The sequence below is a fragment of the Patiria miniata genome, unplaced genomic scaffold, assembly GCF_015706575.1.
Source record: "Patiria miniata isolate m_02_andy unplaced genomic scaffold, ASM1570657v1 HiC_scaffold_20, whole genome shotgun sequence".
In the NCBI taxonomy this organism is placed as follows: Eukaryota; Metazoa; Echinodermata; class Asteroidea; order Valvatida; family Asterinidae; genus Patiria; species Patiria miniata.
This window is the reverse complement of record NW_024037059.1, coordinates 33,193,630-33,217,305: the sequence shown is the minus strand read 5'-3', so window position 1 is coordinate 33,217,305 and position 23,676 is coordinate 33,193,630. Positions and strand designations below refer to the sequence as shown.

At 41.5% G+C, this 23,676-nt stretch overlaps 2 protein-coding genes across 6 annotated transcripts; one reads left to right on the top strand and one right to left on the bottom strand.

Moving 5' to 3' along the window:
- Positions 1 to 663: 663 nt before the first annotated feature.
- On the bottom strand, positions 664 to 23,647 carry LOC119728731 (kelch-like protein 24). Of its 5 annotated transcripts, none has more exons than XM_038201082.1 (8): positions 23,455 to 23,647; positions 14,556 to 14,761; positions 14,052 to 14,193; positions 9,873 to 10,495; positions 8,035 to 8,271; positions 6,568 to 6,857; positions 4,823 to 4,972; positions 664 to 1,820 (listed from the first exon to the last, which is right to left on the bottom strand). In XM_038201082.1, exons 2-8 carry the CDS (start codon positions 14,738 to 14,740, stop codon positions 1,558 to 1,560), a joined length of 1,890 nt encoding a protein of 629 aa, XP_038057010.1. In that variant the 5' UTR covers positions 14,741 to 14,761; positions 23,455 to 23,647; the 3' UTR covers positions 664 to 1,557. The 5 variants fall into 5 exon arrangements, with proteins under 5 accessions (XP_038057010.1, XP_038057008.1, XP_038057007.1 ...); XM_038201080.1 differs by lacking the exon at positions 23,455 to 23,647 and adding an exon at positions 23,253 to 23,380 and having other exon boundaries at positions 14,556 to 14,784; XM_038201079.1 differs by lacking the exon at positions 23,455 to 23,647 and adding an exon at positions 23,253 to 23,380 and having other exon boundaries at positions 14,556 to 14,781.
- On the top strand, positions 19,394 to 19,933 carry LOC119728045. Its single transcript, XM_038200123.1, has one exon. The coding sequence runs from the start codon at positions 19,394 to 19,396 to the stop codon at positions 19,931 to 19,933; it is 540 nt and encodes a 179-aa protein (XP_038056051.1).
- Positions 23,648 to 23,676: the final 29 nt, after the last annotated feature.

The window sequence follows — 23,676 nt, the reverse complement described above, 5'->3', positions numbered from 1 at the left end:
TGAACTTTTTGCAGCGTCGTGTACAATTTTGAATTTGACGACCATTACCGAGATTTCCTAAAACTCAGTCTTCATTCGGCTCCGTCTGCTAACAGTGCTATTTGGGTGCCTAATTTTGAAGATTCCAGATCAACATTAGTCAATGTTATCTTATTAAAACATCAAACCGTATTATCATAACTGTATATTACGAAGCAAGTGATATATTTTTAAATGTCATCAGAACATTGAAAGCTAAAAGTGACAAAGCGAAATCTGAAACGAAGCCGAGCTTTGAAAAAGGGCCATCAATGTCGTCATGTTTATTTTTAGCCACGGAGGCTGCCTGACCTACAATTTAGGCGTGAGCGTCGGGAATAATTGTCAGGTCTGGGAACTAGACTAGAATAACAAGCAATGGCAGCCATTTTACATTTTTTTTAAACTTCTCACTATCAAGTATCATTGCATTTGTATAATCCAAGCGAGAAATATTCAGTGATGGAGCAAGATTAGAACAGCCAACATCGATACAACGTCTTCTTTTTGTCCTAAGCTTTTAGACATGGAGCAACAGACATCAGTAGGTCGGATGTTAAGACCTTATTGGCTACAGCGTCAGCATCGTAAGGAGAACTTGGCTGGGACATTGAACTTTCATAAAAATTTCAACACATCAGGCGTAATTTAAATTGAGTTGAGTGGCATAAGTGATTCTCATTTATTAGGTTCACACAGTCAAATATATATTATCACATGAAGAATAAATACAATAACCCTAAAGCTTTGAAATTTGCTCAATATTTTCCAAAGAAGCAACTTAAGTGATTTTGAGAGTTCCGGATCCAGGTTTTCTTGCGGGGGGGAGGGCATGCCCATCAGATTTTTTTATGTCTGACTGTTGCAGACAGGTGCACATAAAGGTAAAGCAGCACCTTGTTATTGATGCACTTATTGTTATCATTTTCGTGTGTGGTCCAGAGCAGGTGGGGGGGAGGTTTATCCCCCCCCCCCCCCCTGTGGTTCTGCATCTGAGGGTAAAATTTTACACATACAAAATCCCGGCTTCGTCTCTAGCGCCATCTTAATTGTCTCCAGCCCAAGATTCATAGCAGTTTTTCGAAGGTAATGAAAATGCTTCAACAATTCTCCAGTCAGACAGAATACTTTTTTTGGATATGGGGGGGATCTTCATCCTTGCAGCTGAGAAGCTGAAATGCAAAGGATTTGGTGGAACTACATGTACATGTATAGCCAACAAAAGTCTGATATCATACAGGTGTCTGTCAATGATCATGAAGCAGTCAGGAGGAGGGTTGATCATGACCGAATGCGGAGTAGAAGCCAAGAATTTGTAAATGTTATCCCTACAGATACTGCAGACAAAAACAAATTGGACAATCAATCTCAGATAATGCACAGAGCTAACATCATTCACTTCATGTACATTAAAATGCACTTATAAATTCTAAACACATGCAAACAAACTCAGTCCTAATTGGCATTGACTGTGTTCCAATCCAAGACACTCCCAAATATGACTCTGAATGATGCCACTTAAGGCAGCATCAGTCACTGCTACCTTGGGTCAAAGTCCACCCTGCCCTCACCATAACCTCTGTACAGCATGGATGGTCCAATAGGCTGTAGCATCTCATTGGGTGGGGTGTGCATGGTCAAGCAATTCCGTATGACTGTCACCAGTCCGTGTAAGTACAGAGAGAGGGGCATTGTGCCCACCACTGTCCACTCATCAGTGACTGGGTCATAGCATTCCACACTGTCCCACCTGTTTTTAGCAGTGTCCTGAAGATTGTCCCCACCTGCCACATAGATCTTCCCTAATGGAGGAAAAAAAAGAACATTTGAAATCACTTAACATCACATAGGATCATTTGCAATTACATGTACCCGCAAAAGTACCAACCGACTTAATGACAGAAATCTTGCTCAAAGTGAAGATAGGACTGGTGGCAAGTACACGCTGTGAAATTATTCTGCCTGAATTGGTATCAGGCGGAAGTAAGTAAACAATCGCCAAAGGTGGGTTTCAAGAGGGTGCTCAAGGTACACTTTTTAACATCCATCCATCCATCTATCCATCTGTTTATAGTCCGTCTGTCCACGAACTTGAGGGTTGGACTCCATGCTGATCATGTCCTCTTGCTTGCATAGCTTTCCTCCACTCCGCTTGGTTCTATGCCAGACTGGCATTGATCTGCAGGTCATTGTTGATCTCAGGTCATTGTTGATGTTGTCCATCTCCATCTCTTCTTTGGACGGCTATGTGGGTAGTTGCCAGGGATCTGGTAGTCGAGGATATTCCGTGGACTGCTGTCCTCATTCATAAGCCGGAGGTGACCAAACTAGTGAAGGCGTCCCCAAAGAACCACTTCGTCAACAGCAGACAGACTAAGTTGGTGCCTTAGCTCAGCCATGGATTTCCTGTCCGACAGCTTTGCTGACAGCTTTGCTGAACAAATCGTTGCAGGTAAGGCGGTGTCACAGATGGAATCGTGAATTTTAAATGACGGTGGTCAGAAATAGATTTAACACAACTCAGACAGTACTAACAAATTGAATCTTGACGCCAGATTTCAGATAACAAAAAAAAAAGAATTAACTTTTAATTCTTTAAACTGTCAACTGAACAAAAATTAACACAAACATAAACTTAGCCTTAGATTAAATGGTTGTGAGCGATAAACTTGAAACTGGAATAAATGGGGGTTGGCAAATTGCCAAATGAAAGCAAATTAAAAATTAAAAGCAATGAAACTACAAAACTTAAATTAGTTTATACAAAAATAACGACAATTAAGTTGGATGGATTTGTTTTCCTCAAATGTGAGCTGAGCCCAAGCCTGAAAACCCTGCGTGACAGAAATTAAAAAGAACAGAATGCATGCATTTTAGCAAACTGAAATTGTGTAAGCTCCAACTCAAGTTAACAAAATGCAATTTGATGATTCAAACTCAACAATAGAAAGCAAGCAAATTAAATGTAAAACCAAGCAAAATAAAGGCATGCCATGCAAAAGCCATGCAATGAAGCAACATTAATAAATCCTCCTACTTCCAGAAGGCTTGAGAGTGCCGAGCTTAAAAGCCTCTGGTTTTGGGCGATTTGAGGAATTAGTACAGCTATTTAATTGACACGATACGAGTGGGTGTGGTGGTTGTGGTTTGACGATCCGGTAGCCTTGTTCAGGTAGCTTGCTTGGGGTAGAACTTGGCCTTCCTTCATAGCAGCGTCCGGTCGTCTCCGCCGTAACTTCAGTGACGATTGCAGACCACCACTCCCCACTGTGTCAATGTGGCACTCTGCCGAGATTTGGCATTCTAAACCTTATATACTACACTATTAACACAAAGGAAAGAATTCGGATAGATCTGGCTTAACACAAATAAAAGAACACCAGAGAGCTACATGCACTCACATTCCATTACACTGGTAGGTTTGCGGTGAGGCATTCTTACATAGACTAATTCAAACACAATGCCCATTGTTCAAGTGAATTCCTTACATTGGAACTTCCGTCAACTACAAGTTACAATTAAGTAAAGTTAAACCTTTTAAAATAAACTTAAGCATAACAAATCAGTGTAGTTGGGACCATTGACAGGCGGTAGATGTTAATAGCACTTACTGGCCAGGTTTCACTCTCATACTGGAGAACACTATGCACACAGGCATTACAGGCATAACCCCTGACATGTAGGGAGATCCCCTTGTTGGTCAGAACTGGTAACAGATCGTGAAAAGTGCTTCCAGGACGAACATACCCTTGCAGTTGTAGCGTCAAAGCAACCACCTGACTGACTTATGACAGCCCCAAGATAACAGAAGGAATCCACCACCTGAAGAGTGCCATTACCCACAACTAGATTAGCAATGCCAGGTGTCAGAGGGTCGACATGACACACACCTTACACTTGAAGGTTCGATCTTGTATATATTTAAGCAAAAGAATCCAGTTAGGAGACTCAAAAATTGTGCATACATTTTCTCTGTAAAGTATCCACTGAACTGAAACCTCAACAGATTAGTTGTTATGCACCCTACTTACCATTTTCAGCAATGTTGTAGTTGCTTCAAACAAACAAACAAACAAACAAAGAAAAATGCATGAAAAGCAAAGATCCTACATTCCTTTCATTTGGGTTTCTTATCAAATGAAGGAGAGGAGTTGAGGGATGCAAATTTAACCACTTGGGTCGTAAATGATGTCTCCTTTATTTTGGGTTTGCAGTATTTCATGTCATGGGAGCCAATTTGGGAATCCTCCTAATCCGTTTACATGTACTTTCATAGGGAGTTTCACAATAGTACCATACCATACTCTTCATAAGACGGAATTTGCGTTGTGGTGATCATGTAAATTCAATATTGGGTTTTCCTTTCATCGATATATTTCACTGACTTAGTTGAATACATCGGTGAAGGGCAAAACACAATATTGAAGTACCACACCATGTTATTGCTTGCAGAACAACTGGTTTCCTTCAACTCGTAGCACACACTGGGCCCTTTTCAGGTTGGCACAACATATTCATTGCCTTCCACCCCTAGGACCCAGTCTTGATACCCATCCAGTCCAACACGTGGACTGGGTTTTCAATCCCAGCCTCATTCTGTAGATATTTCCGGAAATAATTGCATTTGTTCCTGGGGGCTTCCTCCCAAACTAAAACCGAACATTTCTTTGGTGTCTTCATTTTCCTTTTTTTAGGCTTGCGAGCAACAGTGCCAAAAGTGCTTTTGACAAATCCTTGGTTTCACTAGCACCAAATTAAAGAAAAGGAAAGAACTGAAATTCTCCATTTGAGTTTCCTGTCTTACCTTTCAGAACAGTTGCACCAGTGCACATGTGAGCAGCGATCATTGGAGCCACATTCAATGCTTTGTCACACTCAGGATCATAAACCTGTACCTCCCTTGTCACTCCACCAAAGACATAGATCAGATCATTCAAGAGGACACTCTTGCAGCCTGTCAAAACAGATTCTATGTTAACCCTATAAGGAACAGCAAGGGCCAATTGGACCCCTCCCCCCCCAAAAAAAAAATAAAAGCAATTGCTGAAAAAACACTTTGGCCAAGCTATATGAAATTTGGTGACTTTGTCCTAACTTTTATCTCGGTCAACATTGCGCCAAAACCATTTCTGTGCGCTGTCCATGCTAGGTTGCCATGCCAACCAATTTAAAACATAGGTGCAATTTATATATTTTGGTAATTTTTATATAAAAACATGGAAACATACATTTTTGAGTCAAAAACATGCTTTCTTTGCCCAAACCTGTACTTTTTTGACTAAACTTCATGGTCATGTGATCAACTACATACAGTGCACACTGGGGATCCAATACGGCTGCCATACGTACTTTCAATAAGGGAATAAATGTGTGTTCGGGAGGTATTATAACACTCTGTTTAAGACCGGTGGGAGTCTGGATGGGTAATTATCAACATCCAGAGTCCAACCGGTCTTAAACAGAGTGTTTAATACCGACCGAACACATATTTATTCCTATTCATAAATACCTTTTCGGTCAAAAATACAAATCTTTTCGGTCCAAAAGTTAAAACATGTCAAAAACTAGACGTTGCCAACCATTTTGTTCAAAAATTTTACTTCATGTTTTACGAAACACTCCTCTGACTATAATATGGAATGCCCCTCCACAACTTGTTACCTTATAAGGACATTGGCGACATCGCGCTCCCGCGCACTGCGCGATGTCGCGCAAAATGCAGCTGGGCTGGTGTAGTGTAAATTTCGGACCATGAAATACTGATTCACTGGTAGTACATTACGCATGCATACAGGAGGAACATTCCACCAATGAAACGTTAAAAGGCACCGGATTTCATGGGAGTCCAAATTTCATGTGGCACTGGAAAAGTGTTTAAGACCAGCTAGCCATGTCTTTATCATCCATTTTAGACTCGCCACGTGACGGGCTCTCAACCAATAGGAATGCGTAAACTGTCTTAGGTATTTATGAATGCTGCATAATCTTCTTTGTTTTGGGGTACTTTTGTCAACACTTTCTGTATGGGATAAATGCAATGCATTAATAAAATTACTATACGTACTTCATTTGTGCCAATTTCAGTGCGTAATACGCAGGGCGGTTTTGGGCGCTACAGTGCCTAAAGGGTTAGCAAACTCTCAGCTGATTAAAAGCCAAGGGCAGATCCAGGGGGGGGGGGTCAACAAAAAAAAAGATGTTGGATACAAGGCAGGCACTTCATACACCACCATCTTTTCCTCAAAAAAATTTGGTCAAAGTGGTCAGAAATTGCCTCAGATCGCACCACAGAGCATCTAGAATCCAAACAAATTTCAGGGCCGCACCCCGAACCCCACGCTGTAATTTTTGGGACCTGCTTTTTTGGGGACCAAATTTTCTTTTTGGCCCCCCCCCCAAAAATTGTGTTCTGGATCCGCCCTTGATTAAAGCACATCAATATAGTTAGCATGTTCCTTTTTGCTCAGCAGCTCTACAGCTGGTAAGAATTTGGATTGGCTTGCCCGTCCATCTTTGATCCACACATATTCCATAGAATTCTTATCTCACCTTTACGTTTGATTTGAAGTGTAGTGATAATGCTCCATGTTTGACTCTCCAAATTGTAGCACTGTATACCGTTAAATACACGATCATCCTGGGTCATCCCACCAATCACAAACAGCCTTCCATTGAATGCGGTGGCAGTTGCGAATGCAACAGGGGTTATCATTGGCTGAATGCAAGTCCAGGTATTATTCTTTGATTCGTACATTTCAACACTGGATAGTTTATTTTGTCCGTCATAGCCACCGATGACGAAGATGTGACCAGTGAGTACTGACGAGCAGTGCTGGTATCTGTGCATTGTGAAAAGGAAATCAAATTACCTTCTAAAACAAATCCAGGGCACATGTATTTTGAACAGGGATGATGTAGGCTACCTACATCAGTGCCTACAATATTATCACTAAACCTAAGAGCAGGTGCATGTATACAAACGTCCAAGAGTCTATGATTCTGTCTTTGGATCACATGTCTGCAGAATACAGGTTCAACATTTGGGGTTATAAAATGACAACAAACTTCTTATTTCAATAAAAAATCTGATAAATGTAAGGAATGTAATGGTCGTGTGGCGGTTAAAAGTGTATACAGGAATTGAAATGAATTTTGTAAACACTGGAAAAAGCTTATACTTTACACTTCTGTATCTGTTGAAAAGTGGAATACTGAAATTAAATGGAGCAGGGCTTGAATCTGTGACATCCGGATAACCGTTCCGGTGCTCACTGAGGTAAAATATTGACTAATAGGGGAACTGCCAACATATAGGGCTGGATAGCTCAGTTGGTTAGAACACCGGAACAGTTATCCGGAGGTCACAGGTTCAAGCCTCGCTCCAGTCAATTTCTTTGTTCAACTTTTCAATTGTCATAATTCACCTAGTCAGTTTCCCTTCATGATTCATTTGAATATTTGTAATAAAAAGCTGTATCCTCTCTGAGTGATCCCCGTTTGCTATTTCCCAGGTCTGTATCGTGACTTTGGACGTGATCCCTGGCTGCATGGCATATACTGGTTTATGGCTTCTGACTAGCGTCCCTTGAAATAAAATTATTGACTAATTGGGGAACTACCAACATAGGGCTGGATAGCTCAGTTAGTAGAGCACCGGAACAGTTTTCCGGAGGTCACAGGTTCAAGCACTGCTCCGGTAAATTTCTTTGTTCAACTTTTCGACTGTTATTATTCACCTAGTCAGTTTCCCTTTGTTGTTCATTTGCACTTCTGTTTCTGTATAAATATTGGTAGAGTGTATAATAGAAGAATCACGATACACTATAAATGGGACGCCTCATCATTTATTGCAAAAGGATTCTGTAGCTAGTGTTCCATTTTTATAGCAAAACTTGAGATCTCCCAAAATGTCATCAAGGGTATGGGGGAATTGGCCAAGAAATTTGTGTGTTTTGCACCAATGCACAAAACAGAGTCAATTACAGTAAGTTTTAGAGCATTTGCAAATAATTTCACCTTGCAACATTAAGCCCCTTCTGTTTTTCCCACGTGTCCATTTCAGTACGGTACGCCCAGACAGACGTTGTTGCACCAGGATGCATCTCTCCATCAAATCCTCCAGTTAAGTACACATCATTCTTGAACCGCACCACATCGTACATGACAACATTGCGAATCATGTAGGGTATGGGTGCCAGCTTGTTCCATTTGTGGAGTTCCAGAGGTACTTCGCACCAGTAGTTCTCAGGGTTACTGAAAGAAGAATAAGAGCAAGCCATAGTAATTGCGTTACTTAAAATACTTATGTGCCATGTTCAACAACTTGTGAATTATAGGCCCTTTCTGAAGTGGGCATAGCTATTGTGCAGCTATGCATATTCACCATGACATGCCAATAGCAAATACCAACGCCATAAATGTAGCCAAAGACATGACCTCTTTCAAAGTCAATGTGGGCTCAAATCAATTATTTCAATTGGTTGTGGACAGACTAATGCTCAATTTAAAAGGCATAATGACACTGTACCACTTCTGAGAGTTCTGTTTTGTGACTACATTACATCCTTGTCAATAGTGAGCAACGCTAAATAATTAGGCCGAAAAAACACTACTTCTGCTTCCGATTACATGCCTTTCAAAAATAGGGTGGGTCGGTCGGAATTTTTTTTTTGGTCAATTTTTATTATGCAAATTGAATGGGGTATTCAATTATATGCAAAGTTTTAGCCTGAACTATTTCCATTGCACTACGAAAACTATACACAAAATGGCCACAAAAAGTGAATAAAACCTACCTTAATTATTGTCAATATATTTACGTTCGATAATTCGTAAAAAATAATGGAAAATTCAGGTCGTTCGCACCATATGCACAACGCTAGTCAAGACGGGAAGCTGGCCAAAACTCCGAAGTGTGTGATGCACTGTGCATGTGTGGCGCGCGGCCAACAGACCTCGTTTTTACGGTCGAAAATTTCGGGAAACACACTGCATTTTAATTGTATCACGTCAAATACGAGTAGTGCGATCTCAAAATGAACTCTTGAACACGGAAAATACATACACAGACAAGCTAGATCAATTCTGTGAATTAACTTGCAAAAATGTTCTTTCTCCATCGGTGTTTTCTTGGCATTTTTACGATGTCGAATCCCACCAGTTGACAGTGCACGTGCCTGCAATGCATAGCCATGCTAGCGCCATCGATCGCATGACAGACTGCTTCCGCATTTTCATCATGTCTTCTAAATTGGCCCCTGCGCGGCGCGGCAGGAACCAGTCGTCACTGCATTGAGCTAGGTTTACGCACGTGATAATATAGTCACCTTGACATCGAATTGCGAAGTAGTTATATCGCGAAGCGAATTTGTACAAATAACGGATTAGGAGGTTTCTTTTGAAAAAAATAGCGAATGTAAGTAAGAAAACAAATTAATACAAGCATTTTTTGATGCAAAAGGGTTGTTGAGAGGTATTTTGTAAAGACAGAAAAGACAACAGGTTTTTATTTTTATTTATTCAATCATTATTTTTTTTGAGGGGGGGGGGAATTGCCAATAAAATGTTAAGGGTCGCAGCCTAAAAATAGGGTCGGTCGGGTAACCGGAAGCAGAAGTTTTTTTTTTTTTGGCCTTACAACTCAGCACTAACAGCGCCATGCTTGCCGCAAGTCAAGTGAGAGTCTGCAAGTACATCTTGGTTCTCTTCAAATTAGGTTCTCTTTTAATTACACAACCATGATGCAAACATAACCATTTTTCACTCATTCTGTCAACGACTTTGGTTTAGATTTTTACTTTTTAAAAATACATGTAAAGGTCTCAGTATTAAAGTGACACCACATGATTCAATACCTTTTGTTGCGGGTTGGTAATCTGTTGTGATTATTACACACACCCCCAATAATGACCAGCACCTCTGCATAATTGGACGACTTTCGGGGATGCTTCCATTCATCCGGCAGGGAAGTCACACGATCCTCTCTGCAGTCCATAGCTAAGGCAAATAGCTTCTTGCATCCGGTCAGTCTCATGACTGCTGGCAACTTGCTCAGTTCCTCTAAACACTCTTGACCTACAAATGGTAGCCGGACATGCCTGACGACAGACAGGAAGTTCTGTTGCTTGACCTCCCGTTGGTCCCCGTGGGTCAGCCATTCTAGGAGTGCCCGCAGCAGCTCTGCCTCACTCCTAATGTTCAGATTCTCATGGGCAGCATATTGGCTCAGCAGATGTGGGCTTGCATTCAGAAATGTCTCTGTCTTGCATACGTCTGCAAACTCACGCACTGCAAACCCACAAGCAGCTCGGCTGAGCTCATCACAGCCCTGGCACTCAGCAAAACTGTGCATCTCAATGCAGTTGTCCACATCCACTTGCCTAATGAGGAAGTTGCTGCAAGCGTAGACAAGGCACTTGATCAGAAAGAAATTGGCCGTGGATAGGAGCTCCTGAACGTTTTCTGTTGTTATTCGCACCTGTTGTTATGCAACAATTATAAAAATCAACTTTAATATACAAATAATGAATGTTAATGAGTGTTATGGTAAGATTAATTTCATGAGGTGACAGATGGAATGTTCCATTCCACGAGGCAAAGCCGAGTGGAATAGAACATTTCATCTGTCACTGAATGAAATTATTCTTACCATTGTAAGAATGTGAAACATTCATTATTTGTTTTATACAATACCTGACTAAATCCTCGTCATCTGATATAGTGTGCCGCGTTTTCTCTTCTCAGTCCTGAGTAAAATCGCGACAAGAAGTTGTTCAGTTGTGAATCAGTATAATGCTTCAACAGATGTTCCTGTATATTTTGCAAATTGGTCTAATCGTTTGGCAGCATATTTTATTTGCTTCTTTGTGTTAGCAGCGTCAGCATCACCTACAAGTTCTGATATTTCATCTTCTGTTAGAACAAGCAGTGTTCACTTCAGTCTCGTGTAACGCGACTTCCGCATTTTGTGAAATAGATTCAAGACAGCGCCACCACCGACAGTACTGATACCGTGTAATGGAAGTTCTATTCACCGTGCAATAGAACTTCTATTGCACTGTGCGCTGCACGCCGTGCGTTGGGACGAATAATTCAATGACATGTGATCAACGATCTACCAATCAGATGACGGGGATTTATTCAGGTGTTGTATAAAAAGGAATATATTCATGAGATAATTCTCTTCTAGGAGAATCATGGCTCCAAATAATTTGGAATATTTTTTAACTAGCAGTCTGGGTTCAAAACTCAACTCCTCCAAAATCTGTCAAAATCAACCAGTATGTGTTGAAGGATTCTGTATGCTTTAGGAAGGTAGGTCCCAGCTGCCATTACTTTACAGGCAGACAGGTTAGCTTGATTCCCCTAAAATGAATCAAGCCTGATAGAGGAAGCTTTTTATTCGAAATGGGGAGTTTGAGTGATACGTACAAAAATCTGATCTGTTATGACCAGGCTAATTTTAATGTCTTGAAATTACCAGTTAACTTTTGTTCATTTGCTAACTGCTTTCCAATAAAATTTAATAGAAGGCTTTGCCTCGCCTGCTATATATGTTGACCGGCAATGACCGCTTTGCAGTCAACACTAGCATGTTTGTTTATGGTGTAAATAAAGGATTTCCTACTGTTCCTCTTTTTCATTCCTTTGTTTATACTCTTTTTTGCAACAGCTCTCACAGGTTTTCTAATTAAGGTTGTCTGCGATTTGACTCCATGCTGTCCTCGATTACTGGATGACTCGATTGTGTCCTCGATTTACACCATAAACAAACCCATACACAAGCAGGTTTGTTTATGGTGTAAATTGAGGATTTTCTAATGTTCCCCATCGTCGAACTTTTGTTTATACTCTTTTTTGCAACAGCTCCCATTGGTTTTGTATACGTTTTCTAATCAAGGTCGTCCTCAATTCGAATCCTGTCCTCTATTTACTACTCGATGAACATGTGTGTCCTCGATTTACACCATAACCATGCACATACACACGTATGTTTACGTTACATACGTAGTGTGGACATTCCTTTGTTTTCATGTAGTTAAGAAAAACATGTAAAAACAAGTCAGGTGTGTTTACAAACACAAATGCCCCGCAACGGTGACAGTTCCCATGACATAACACCACTCTTTTAACATCAACTTACATGTACCTTGGTCACATGGAACATTCATGACAGCATTAGTGTCTTCTGTAGGTTTTATATGAATTAATCCCTAATCCCTATAATCTCAGAATAAATACATGATTTCTATTGTTTTAGCCACTGTGAACTTGACCCTTGACCTTTTGGCCCCAAATTCAATAGGCTTCTTAGGATTACCAAGAACAATCCACAAACCAAATTTGAAGTTCACATGTAAAGTATTTCTCAAGTTATCGCGCTGACAAGATTTCTATTGTTTTAGCCACTGTGAACTTGACCCTTGACCTTTTGGCCCCAAATGCAATAGGTTTCTTAGGATTGCCAAGAACAATCCACAAACCAAATTTGAAGTTCACATGTTAATTATGTCTCAAGTTATCGCGCTGACAAGATTTCTATTGTTTTAGCCACTGTGAACTTGACCTTAGGCCTTTTGGCCCCAAATGCAAAAGGCTTCTTAGGATTGCCAAAAACAATCCACAAACCAAATTTGAAGTTCACATGTAAAGTATTTCTCAAGTTATCACGCTGACATGATTTCTATTGTTTTAGCCACTGTGAACTTGACCTTAGGCCTTTTGGCCCCAAATGCAAAAGGCTTCTTAGGATTACCAAGAACAATCCACAAACCAAATTTGAAGTTCATATGTTAATTATTTCTCAAGTTATCGCGCTGACAAGATTTCTATTGTTTTAGCCACTGTGAACTTGACCTTTGGCCTTTTGGCCCCAAATGCAAAGGCTTCTTAGGATTACTAAGAACAATCCACAAACCAAATTTGAAGTTCATATGTTAAAGGGAATATACATCATTTGCTTTTGCTGTAATTTTTAGAAATGGATGGAATTGGGGGGTTGGAAATATAAAGCAAATATAGTTACACTGACTTTTTGGAGGTTTTGGGTTCGAAAATTCTATAAAAACCAAGAAAAACGATCATTTTCCTGTAGTCTGGTTCCCTGACTCCATATAAGAAGAAACAGAGCAGTTTACATACATTGGGGAATTGTAAGGTCAGGGAACCAGTCTAGCTGGCTCGTACCCGTTCATAGGTTTGTAATCGATTGCAAACAAGTGCAATGGTCAATTGGGGCCAGTATTTGAAAAAAAAGCCAGTTGTTTCCAACGCTGATCGGCCGATCAGCGTTGGAAATTGATACAAAAATACCACTTTTCTTGAAAATGACAGTATACCAGGTGCCATAATTTTACAGGATGCTTTAGACTGTCATTTACCAACATCCTGTTAAGGTATTTCGCAAAAACTTGGTAGTTTTATTTTTCGATGTTTGCAAATGTTGTATATTCCCTTTAAGTATTTCTCAAGTTATCGCGCTGACAAGATTTCTATTGTTTTAGCCACTGTGAACTTGACCTTTGGCCTTTTGGCCCCAAATGCAAAAGGCTTCTTAGGATTACCAAGAAAAATCCACAAACCAAATTTGAAGTTCATATGTTAAGTATTTCTCAAGTTATCGCGCTGACAAGATTTGTCCGGACACACACACCCGACCACCCACCCACCCACCCACACACACACCCACCCACCCACGGAAGGACGAGGCGGAAACAGTATGCCCCTTCGGCTTCGCCGCGGGGCATAAAAACATTTTACTCACACTGTGAAAACTTTCAACCCAAATTTTTTTCTATGATTCCCTTTAATGTTTCTCTTCATTTTGCCACTGATAAACCTAACCCCAAAATGCCTCTAAACCTGTTTTCCAGAGAGGGGGAAACACTGTGTGGACGTGGGCAAGTCCTCACAATGTCGCTGCTACCTGGTTTATGTGGACATCTTTTGTTTGGAAGTCCACACAGTGAATGTAATGCTTGTACACACATACATGTACACCCTTTCTTCTTTATAGTATATCATTGATAACTTACCTGTGATGTATAAACATAATCAATGATCATCTGTAGCATGATAGGATTGACATCCCTGAGAGTCACTTTCTGTTGGCTCCTTTCCTCCACATTGCGAGTAAACATGGCCTTGAAGTAGGGACTACTAGCTGCTAAAACAATTCTGAGTTTAAGTAAATTAATGAGTGGAGAAATATTAATGAGAGAAATGATCAACCACAAATGTTTTGTGAACATATATAAGTTTGAATTTCATTTTTTCCAAAAGTATTTCACAGATTTATTTGTATAAAGGAATGTCATTTTTAAACCAAAAGGATGGCAGTATGTTTTTTGTTTTGTCTACTACTATAATTGAATTAATGCATTTTGTTCCTCTTAATGTTCGCGAAAAAAAGTTTTTCAAGGGTGTCACGGTACACGATGAGAAGCCCCCCCCCCCCTCCCCCGGCCCTTTTAGGGTTAAGATGACAACAAATAATTGTGATATACATTGTAAATTATGGAACTACATTGTACATGTACCTGTGACATGGGATTTCTTTATCTTCTGCAACAAGCACAACATCAATCAGATCATTACTGTGCCTCAGCTCATTGAAAGATGCCAGAACTGCACCAGGGAGGGCATAGTTTTCAAAGTTGCAGATATCCCGGCGTTCCTGCCCAGTACCCACGTCATCACACATTGAAACAGTAGATGATGCCATCCAAATCAATACTCAGAAAGCCTTAGAGTAATGGAAGTAAACTGCTGAATAAAAGTTCAGAAATTGAATAATGTACATGTATTTGCTGGGTACCAATACTGGGGATACTTCTAGAACTACAATGCACCCATTTGCTTTTTACTTTCGCACAAAATGTATACTTGCACCCAGCCAGGACTTCATTTTCTCACACAAATATCTCTCCTTCCTGATCGATATCTTGCTTTAATTCCGGCACAATGACTTTTAGGACATCGGACTGACACTGTTTGGAAAAGTTTACTTTTAACTCACCAACATTGGTTTTTTGACCCCATGATTGTTGCACATACATTTTAGGGCTGTCCATTTTCAAAAAATTAAGTATACATGCAATTACTTGAAACTGCGTTTGACCGAATATTCAAATTCAAAACAGCCACGCGGGTCAAAAGTTGTGTGCAGAGCACACAAGTTAAATATGTGTGTGGCCATCAATATGGGTCGATCGGGAGTGTTTGGCAGTACATCTTGTATACTATAACTGTCCAGGGCTTTAACCTGCGAAAAGGATGGGATCAAACAAATGCCATCGACCAAAAAGTTACCGTTGACAACATACAAATGTATGTGCCACTTGACAATAAAGCGCCGCAACTTTACAACAAAATAAGATCTTACGGTCGTGTTAGTATTAAGCATATTTGTTTAAAATTTTCAAAACATTCCAACCGGCAAAAAGCTATTTGAATATTTGGTTGGTGATTGAATACTCGAATATTCGGTATATTCAGGACAGCACTAATATATTAGGGGTCAAAGGGTTAGGAATGGCCGGGATGGTAGGGAGAACTGAGCCACTCCCTATCCATGAAGTATCCCACACGACCAGCGTCTCTAATAGCCTCTCCTAATCAAACTCCTACTGCTTGGCTTCGCGCGCCGACCCCTGTTTTAACCGATGGCAGAGGTGTGAAAGGCGAGCGTCTGGCGCCTTAAAACCAGATTGCTCCGGGCAGGTGGGGCTCGTCAGCCATGGGAGGCAGCTCACCTAGGAGAAGGAACTCTGATCTCAAACCCGGGCAGGTGGGGCTCGTTAGCTATGATCAGCAACCCATCTAGTCTAGTTGGACTGATGTTGAACATGTCATCATAAGTTATTTCTCCACCTCTGGCTAACATGTTCCTGACCAGAGGCGATCTACATCATATTCAGTAGAGCTCGGCTGCTGTGTCTCCGGGAACAAGCTGTCTCAGGGCCAATCACCCATGCAGCTGCTGGATCCGGACTAAAACAATTCCAGCAATCCAATCGATTACGAAAACCACAAAGAAGAATCTGCGTAAAACTATGAAGGTAGCCGGGCGGCTGTCTACAGACGACTCCATGACGGACCAGCAGGAAACCGGTAGAACATCCCAGACTGTTGGTCTTGATAAAGGTCGCTTGTCTGCCTTCGAACCTCTTGTTATATCTACATATAATGTGCGTACTTTACATCAGAAAGGTAAAATTCACCAACTCTTCATGGGCTGTGCAGATGCAGGCGTTGACATCATCGGAATCCAAGAGCACAGGCTCATCACATCCAACTCCACAGAGGAAATTTGGTCAGACGATAGAAACTGGGTCATGGTCTACAGTTCAGCAACCAAACAGAGGCAAGGAGGTGTGGGTCTACTCATGTCTGGACACATCTATAGGTGCCTGCAAAGTGTTGAATCCGTCTCTGAGAAAATCCTCTCTGCATCTTTCTACGGCAATCCTCAGTTGAGCATCACTGTTGTGTATGCACCTACAGATTGTTCATCAACGCCAGACAAAGATGACTTCTATACATCCCTCACGGACTATCTAGACCAAGTTAAGAGGCACAATATCCACCTTGTCCTTGGCAATTTTAATGCCAGAGTTGGGCTAGACAGTCACCTCTCTCACCCCGAGGTTATTGGAGGCTATTGCCACCATAATACCACAAATGACAATGGCGAGCGGTTGGTCAACCTGTGCCAGGAACATAAGATGAGACCTGCTCAAATGAGATTTCCACAACCAAGAAGCAGCCATTGGACTTGGTCTCATCCAGCTGGATCAGTATATCAACTGGATCACATCTTAATCAACAGCAAGTGAATCAACTCTCTCCGCAACTGCCGTGCTTACAACTCGGTAGAATTGGATTCTGACCATCCTATCGTCAGCATTCGGCTTGTCACCAGTCTGAGAACTAGCAAAGGGAAACCTTGCAAGAGACCTAAGTTCAACTGGAAGAAGCTGCAGGATCCTGTCACGAGAGAGATGTTTCAATTGGAGCTATCAAATCGATTCCAAGTTCTTAATGTGGAAGACACACCAAGTATTACAGATAGATATGCACACTTTGAGACAGCGGTCAAGGAAGTTGCAGAGATAGTGGTTGGCAAGCGTGAGACTTGTGGAATGCCAAGTTGGGTATCAGACAAGACCATCCGACTGAAAGTTGAAAGGGATGATGCCAAGAAGAAGTACTCCATTTCAAGTTTCGTCAATCCAGAGAAAGATGGAGGAACCTGAACACTAGACTTAATGAGTCCTTACAAGGCTGATGAAGCTGCTACACTCAACATGCAGATGGAGGAGCTAAAACTAGCTGACCAAAATGGAAATTACACCACCACTTGGAAAATCATCCACACCCTCTCCGGGAAAACTCCAAGCAAAAAGTCAAGGTCAAGAAGAGGGACGGATCAGCCCCTGCTAGCGACCAAGAGTTGCTCGAGGAGTGGAAGGATTACTTCAGCTCACTTCTAAATAATCCTGGTCTATCAACACCACAATTACCACCACCAGCTGCTGAGGACCTGCCTATCTTCATTGACCCCCCTACACGTGAAGAGACAGCTGAAGCTATAGCAGCCATGAAAGTAAACAAGGCAGCAGCACTGGACTGCGCTATCACAGCAGAAGCACTGCAGGGAGGTGGCGATTTCATGCGTGATACCATCCATGCCTTCTGTGCTGAAGTCTACACAACCCTATCTCCACCACATCAGTGGGTATCAAATGTCATTGTCACGCCCCAACTATCGCATCGGTCCCAACTATAGTTGGGACTGTCCCAACTATAGTGCGGCAGTTGGGTCAGCCCAACTATAGTTAGGACTGGAGTTGCGCCGGATGCTTCATGCTTGATAGATCTTGTTGGATTAAATGTTCCGCGGCGCTGGCACCGTGTATTCGTCGTGCATGCATGCCGCAAGGCTGGCCGGTCACGTGGTACTGCCTAGTTGGATGAGTTGTCCAGCTGCCGGGTTGATTGTCCAGCAACATTTTGCAAAATTCAAAGATTGCCATGGCCGCCCAACTATAGATGGGCCCCACCCATAGCTAATGTCAAAGGTCCCAAGTAAAGTCGGACAGTATGTAACAGAGCTGTAGGGAATGTTTTATAGTCGTCGTACATCAATGTAAACTATATAGTTGGGACCGCCAAATAAAAATATTGCGGTGGCCCAACTACAGATGGTCCCCACCCATAGATAATTTCATTGGTCCCAAGTAAAGTCAGATGTGTATTAGAGTTGTAGGGAATGTTTTATAATCGTACAACAATGTACACTATAGTTGGGACCGCAAAATAAAAAGATTGGAGTGGCCCAACTATAGATTCGCCCCATCAATAACTAATTTCAGTGGTCCCCAGTAAAGTCAGACGTGTATCAGAGCTGTAGGGAACGTTTTACAGTTGTACATCAATGTAAACTATAGTTGGGACACCGCAAAATAAAAAGATCGGAGTGGCCCAACTATAGATGGGCCAGCCCAACTGTGGAACTACAGTTGGGACAGGCCCAACTATAGTTGGGACCGATGCGATAGTTGGGGCGTGACATCATCATTCCCTTGCCTAAGAAAGGTGACTTATCTCTCATGACAAACTACCGGGGTATCTCACTCATGTCCATAGCTGCAAAAGTTTACAACGAAATTCTCTTGAACAGAATACGTTCTTATACAGAGCCACTTCTGAGGAGCAACCAAGCCGGCTTCAGATCAGGACGTACATGTAGTTGTGCTCAGCAAATACATATCCTGAGGAGGATTATGGAAGGTTTCAAGGAATACCATCTCCCACTGACAGTCACTTTCATTGACTTCAAGAAGGCCTTCGACTCCATTAACAGGACTGTTATGTGTGCCGTATTGCGACATTACGGCATCCCTGAGCCCTTGGTTAACGCCATCCAAGTTCTGTACAACAACTCAAGCAGTGCAGTCATGGTAGATGAAAGTATATCAGATCCATTCCAAGTAACAACTGGAGTTCTTCAGGGCGATGTTCTCGCTCCCTTCCTATTTATCATAATTGTTGACTACCTGTTGAAGGCAGCTTCGTCAACCGAAGATTCAGGAGTTGTGACTCACCCACGTCGATCTACCGGTACATGTAGGAGACATCCAGCCAAGATGTTGAATGATTTGGACTTTGCCGATGACATTGCCCTACTAGAATCATCAATATCTCGGGCCCAGTCACAGCTCTCCAGGACTGCTACAGCAGCTGCAGATCTTGGTCTTATGATCAGTGTCACCAAGACAGAATCTAGACCCTAAATTGCAACCATCAGCCAACACTTGAAGTTTACGGCAGTCCCATCAGCCATGTGACTGACTTCAGATACCTGGGATCCATGATGGGATCCAGTGCTAGTGATCTGAAGAGGCAAAAAGCTCTGGCCTGGTCAGCATTTTGGAAACTGGAACACCTTTGGAGGAGCTCAGTTATACCAATATCTACCAAAGTGAAGCTGTTTCAAACAATTTGTGTGACAGTACTTCTGAATGGTTGTGAGACATGGGTCATCACACATGATATGGAAGATAAAATTAACGCCTTTGCAACATCATGTTACCGCATCATGTTGAACATCAGGCGATTGGACAGAATTCCAAACACAACTATCTACAACCTGACCAACACAGTCTCTCTTGTAGTCCGGCTAAGAACCCGCCAGCTGAAATTCCTGGGGCATGTTCTGCGCATGCCCGATGATGAGCCGGCAAGGTTTATGCACTGTACACTCCACTGCATGGTAAAAGAAAGCCTGGCCGACAGCGAACATTATATTCAAGATATATCCAGAGCCTTCTTGGAGACCATGAGGGTTACCTGCAACTGGACCACAGCAACTGGAGGAAACTTGTGGTCGCCTGCTCCGCAGCCGAATGAATGATGACTAATACATGTATATACACTTGATGTGAACCATCGATGACCGCCTGCATTCAGTATATGTTTGAAGGGTCAGTTCCAGATGATCTTTTTTTCAGTGTGCACCAGCAATATCAATATCACCATTGCACCTCTTTAGAAAATGGTCGAACTGACCCAAGAAAAACTGCCAATACAATGTACCGTATATTATGTGCAATGTTCATGGGGTTGAAATGTCAAGTAAAAAAAATCTAATTTTTCAAAAAAAAAATTCGTCCTTCCTCCTAAAACCCATTGTTACCAACGTTTTACAAGATATTGCCTTTGTGACCCCATATCCTATCTTTCCCTCCCCCCAGTGAGGATCCGACCTTTTCTTGAATGCTGCTACAGTTTTTGCATTTAGCGCACTGTTGTGGAAGGGAATTCCATATGTTTATCACTCTTTTGGGTGAAGAAGTTCTTCCTACAGGGATGGCTTGCTGAGACATCAGAGAATATAACCATAGGTAAAGTTCCGTGCACCAGTAAATGACAAAGTTGTATTATTTTACAGTTGTAAAACATTTAAGTCTAGCCCCATAAATGTGGCCTATTTACTGCCAATACTAGACTAGGCCTAGTCCCACTAATGGGGCGCTAGAACTCCTTTTTTGACATTTGGGATGTTGGTCTGTCGTACTAGCGTCCCACTAAGGAAGTATTGTCAATGTTGCAATTTCTAAACATCACGCAAACTACTTGACAATACATGTACATGTAATACATTTGAAAGCACCTACTGGCTTCTCCATGTGTCAAAGACAAGGTAATCGGCCTTCAATGATACTCACAATTATTTTTTGGGTTGAAAATTCGTGAAATTCAACCACTATAGCTAGCACAGACATCATACAGCGATCATTCAATAACGTTATGGCTGTGATTTACCAACGCAGGATTGTCTATAATGCACGTACGACGACGTTTAAACATTAAAACGAGTTGGAAATTCAACGTGTTCACAATCGCGAGGGGAGCTCTCGGAATTGAACAGGAAATTTCACTTTTCATCCGAATGGCTGTGATTTACCAACGCATTGTCTATAATGCACGTACGACGACGTTTAAACATTAAAACGAGTTGGAAATTCAACGTGTTCACAATCGCGAGGGGAGCTCTCGGAATTGAACAGGAAATTTCACTTTTCATCCGAATGGCTGTGATTTACCAACGCATTGTCTATAATGCACGTACGACGACGTTTAAACATTAAAACGAGTTGGAAATTCAACGTGTTCACAATCGCGAGGGGAGCTCTCGGAGTTGAACAGGAAATTTCACTTTTCATCCGAATCGTAAGTAAACTGAAGTACAACCGTACTTAATCATCGATGTTTACAGTTTGTACCTCAGGTGGCGTATCTACAGTGTAGTACTTTGTTTTGAGGGTGAAATTTGATGTTTTAGTTGGGCAATGTTGGGTTTTTGGGTCAAGGACAAAGGTTGGCCCCACTATCGCAAGACCATGTCCGAATGTTAAAAAGGCGATAAGTTGGGTCCATTGTCCAAGTTACTCGGACTAACATGTAGCCTAGTCTATATAGTCGTGTTCCCTAACGTGGCGCACTTCGAAGCTTACCCAGCTTTCCTCGTGTAGTGTTGCCAAACCTCTTTGTTGATAAACCTCAAATTCATGCAGTGAAATACTGGTACTTTTACCTTTTTAATGCTTGCTATTTAACCTCTGTGAACAATTTCGGTTTCATAAAATTCAATTCGAAATGCAAAAACGGTCGCGTCCGGAAATTGGGCACAAATTGGCGGAGTGTTCCCTAACGTGGCGCACTTGAATAAATCTCAGAAAATTCTAAATTAACATTTAAGAATTTCTGTAAACTTGATAAATTCTGATAAATCATTATTATCTTTACTTACAAACCCAGCCAGATGTTTGTCAGAAAATTTTTTTCTTATTTTTCCGGGGGAATTTTCAAAGGGTTCACTTTGCACTTGAAAATAAAATCGGAAAATCACGCCAAAATAATTTTTTCTTTTAACTTTGTAACGGGTGAATAAACTCGCGATTTATGAACGGGAGAGTTTAGAACTTGATGAAATTTCACTTTAAGTAAAATTTCAGTTAAAACTTTTGCTCTAGCTAGGCGCTACAGGCGAAAAATAAAAGTGCGCCACGTTAGGGGCCGCGCGCGCCACGTTAGGGTACATCAACAATCGGTCATACTAAACAGCGTCAACACAGCGTCAACACACTCCAAAGCGTCAACACAGCGTCAACACAGCGTCAACACATCCAAAATGCAATAAAATTGACAAAAGCAGTATGTAACCCATACAGTATGGACAGAAACAAGATTTGTGCTTAAAATCAATAGGTTAAACGTCTGAAAATCGCGATTTTTAGTTCAAGAAAATTGGCTCTCCGTGCCGCTCCGAAATCGGCTGCCGAACACCCGCCATGTTGCCTCAGTGGTAGCGCGGACCATACCATTATTCTAAAGGGTGATAGCGTTGTACAATAAACCAACAGAGAGGGACGCGGCCGGGGTCGCCAGTGTTAAAAATATCTGCAAAGACCAAAACATAAACACAACTCACAAAATAATGATCTACCACTCCTCCGATCCTTAGTCCTCACACAGATCTGGTATCCCTCTGTCTAGTCTGCAGCAAGGCGCCCTCTGTTGTTTATGACAAGATAATGTCATTACCTACACACCCCTACTTGAAATGGTGTAGTCCAAGCTTTGTGCGAAGTCAAGATGGCGGACAACGGCCGTGCAAGTTAAGGTCATTTTTTTCGCGTGAAAATACGATATTTTTAACAACGAAATGGAAACTCAATCCAATGAAAATTCTCTTTTATTGTATGTTTCACAATTATATGCCCTTTTTGTCAATTCAGAATGTGTTTTGGATGTGTTGACGGTGTGTTGACGCTTCTGTCATGTGTTGACGCTGTGTTGACGCTGTGTTGACGCTGTTTAGTGCGACCCTCAATAATATAGGAACGGGGTCCTAAGGATTACCCATTTTTTGACAACGGTAGCACTTGTTACCAAATTTACTATCATAGTTGATTTATGCTTTACAAAACAGTCACCTTGTTGAACAAATAAAAATGATGCGCAAGTGTTCAACTCGTTTAAATAACATTACTGGACAAGGTAAAATTGCGTTATAGCTCCATGGCTTGAGCAATGAATGGCCATGCTTGTGTTTATAGCTCCATGCTTATACCATGGAGCTATAAACACAGCCTATGTGTTGACAACTCAAAAAAGGCCAGAATTTAACCAATACGGTCAGAACACATTGTTCATTGAAATGTTGTTACCTTATTTCCGTGTAAACTTCAAAAGTTGTCCAAACTACATGAACTAAGTTCTAGTTCTACAACCATCCGTTCAGCCGTTCAGACTTGCGGAGGCTGACATCTTGGAAAAGCAAAAGGGATTATGGGATACCAATACCATGTGCGATGAAAATTGCTCACCCTGAATAAAATTCATGTTCTCGTTTAATAGCGTTTAAAGTACCTGTAAGAATATTATAACTGTTGAATGTCTTTCTTTGAATTTATTTAAAATACATCCCGGAACCTTGATCTGCGAACTACCTCTTATAATTAACGTTTTACTAAAGAAGTGTCTATTGTTGATAACAATATTTTAAGCAACACCCCGACAGACGTTGCTAGCCACGCTATGCGCTACAGACGAGACTCGACAGGGTGACCGATTGAGCCGAATTTCGGCTAA